The 1,307-nt window shown below is 50.7% G+C and overlaps 1 protein-coding gene across 1 annotated transcript in view; it reads left to right on the plus strand.

Annotated features, from left to right (window-relative positions):
• Positions 1–1,307, plus strand: part of LOC122553358 (epithelial cell adhesion molecule-like) — a 27,276-nt gene continuing 25,969 nt past the window's right edge. Inside the window, exon 1 of the mRNA XM_043696955.1 lies at positions 1–623. Coding sequence (XP_043552890.1) covers positions 277–623 — 347 coding nt within the window. The 5' untranslated portion in view covers positions 1–276. The remainder of the gene's footprint in view (positions 624–1,307) is intronic.

Below are 1,307 nucleotides of genomic sequence, written 5' to 3' on the forward strand. Positions count from 1 at the left end.
CATCAAGGGCCGAAGGGCCTGTTCTGTGAACTACTGTTCTGTGTTCTAAAGAGCTGCCCAAATGATGGCTGTCAATTGCTTTTTTTTAAAAATCCTATCTGGTTCACTAATGTCCTCCAGGGAAGGAATTTGCCATTCTTACTTGGTCCGGCCTACATGTGACTCCAGACCCAAAGCAACGTGATTGATGTTTACCCGCCCTCTGTGATTGGCTCAGTCCGAGGGAAATTAGAGACGGATAATGAATTCTGGTCTTGCCCGTGACACCCACATCCCATGAAAGAATGTGTTAACCCATATCGTCTGTGTTTATCTCCGTGTCTGAGACACGTCGTATGGACTGCCTCCGTTTTGATGCACTGGTTCATTCCGATCTTTCCAGTGACCCCGAAATGCCGGCTATTGCACCTGGAGATGCTTCACAAGATGCGGACAGCGAGCAGCCAGCCTGGGGGTAGGAGGGTGGATGACCTGTACGACCCGGACTGTGAGACCAATGGCACCTTCAAGGCCAAGCAGTGTGATGATGACTCCAACCTCTGCTGGTGTGTGGACAGTGCAGGGGTCAGGGTCACTGACAAGACTGGCGACGACCCCAAATGTGACCAGCTCGTCCGTGTCCAGTGAGTTCCACTCTGTGATGTTCAGAATGAGTCGGGCTTCCCCTGAGGAAAACTCCCTGCCTGGCATCGCTGCCCACCTCGCACTCCGCTATTATCACGGCAGCATGATGGCTCAGTGGTTAGCACTGCTGTCTCACAGCGCCAGGGACCTGGTTCAATTCCTGCCTTGGACGACTGTCTGTGTGGAGTTTGCACATTCTAACTGTGTCTGTGTGGGTTTCCTCCGGGTGCTCCGGTTTCCTCCCACAGTCCAAAGATGTGCAGGTCAGGTGAATTGGCCATGCTAAATCGCCCATAGTGTTAGGTGCATTTGTCAGGGTAAATATAGGGAAATGGGTCTGGGTGGGTTACTCTTCGGAGGGTCGGTGTGGATTTGTTGGGCCAAAGGACCTGTTTCCACATTGTAGGGAATCTAATCTATATACTGAAATCCCCCCTGCTATCACCATGATATTAACAAAATCCCCCCGGCTATCACCATGGTATTACCGAAATCCCCCCTGCTATCACCATGGTATTTACTGAAATCCCCCCCGCTAACACCATGGTATTTATTGAAATCCCCCCTGCTATCACCATGGTATTTACTGAAATCCCCCCCGCTAACACCATGGTATTTACTGAAATCCTCCCTGCTATCACCATGGTATTACCAAAATCCCCCCCGCTATCACCATGGTATTT

Source organism: Chiloscyllium plagiosum, chromosome 10 (assembly GCF_004010195.1).
Source record: "Chiloscyllium plagiosum isolate BGI_BamShark_2017 chromosome 10, ASM401019v2, whole genome shotgun sequence".
Lineage (NCBI taxonomy): Eukaryota > Metazoa > Chordata > Chondrichthyes > Orectolobiformes > Hemiscylliidae > Chiloscyllium > Chiloscyllium plagiosum.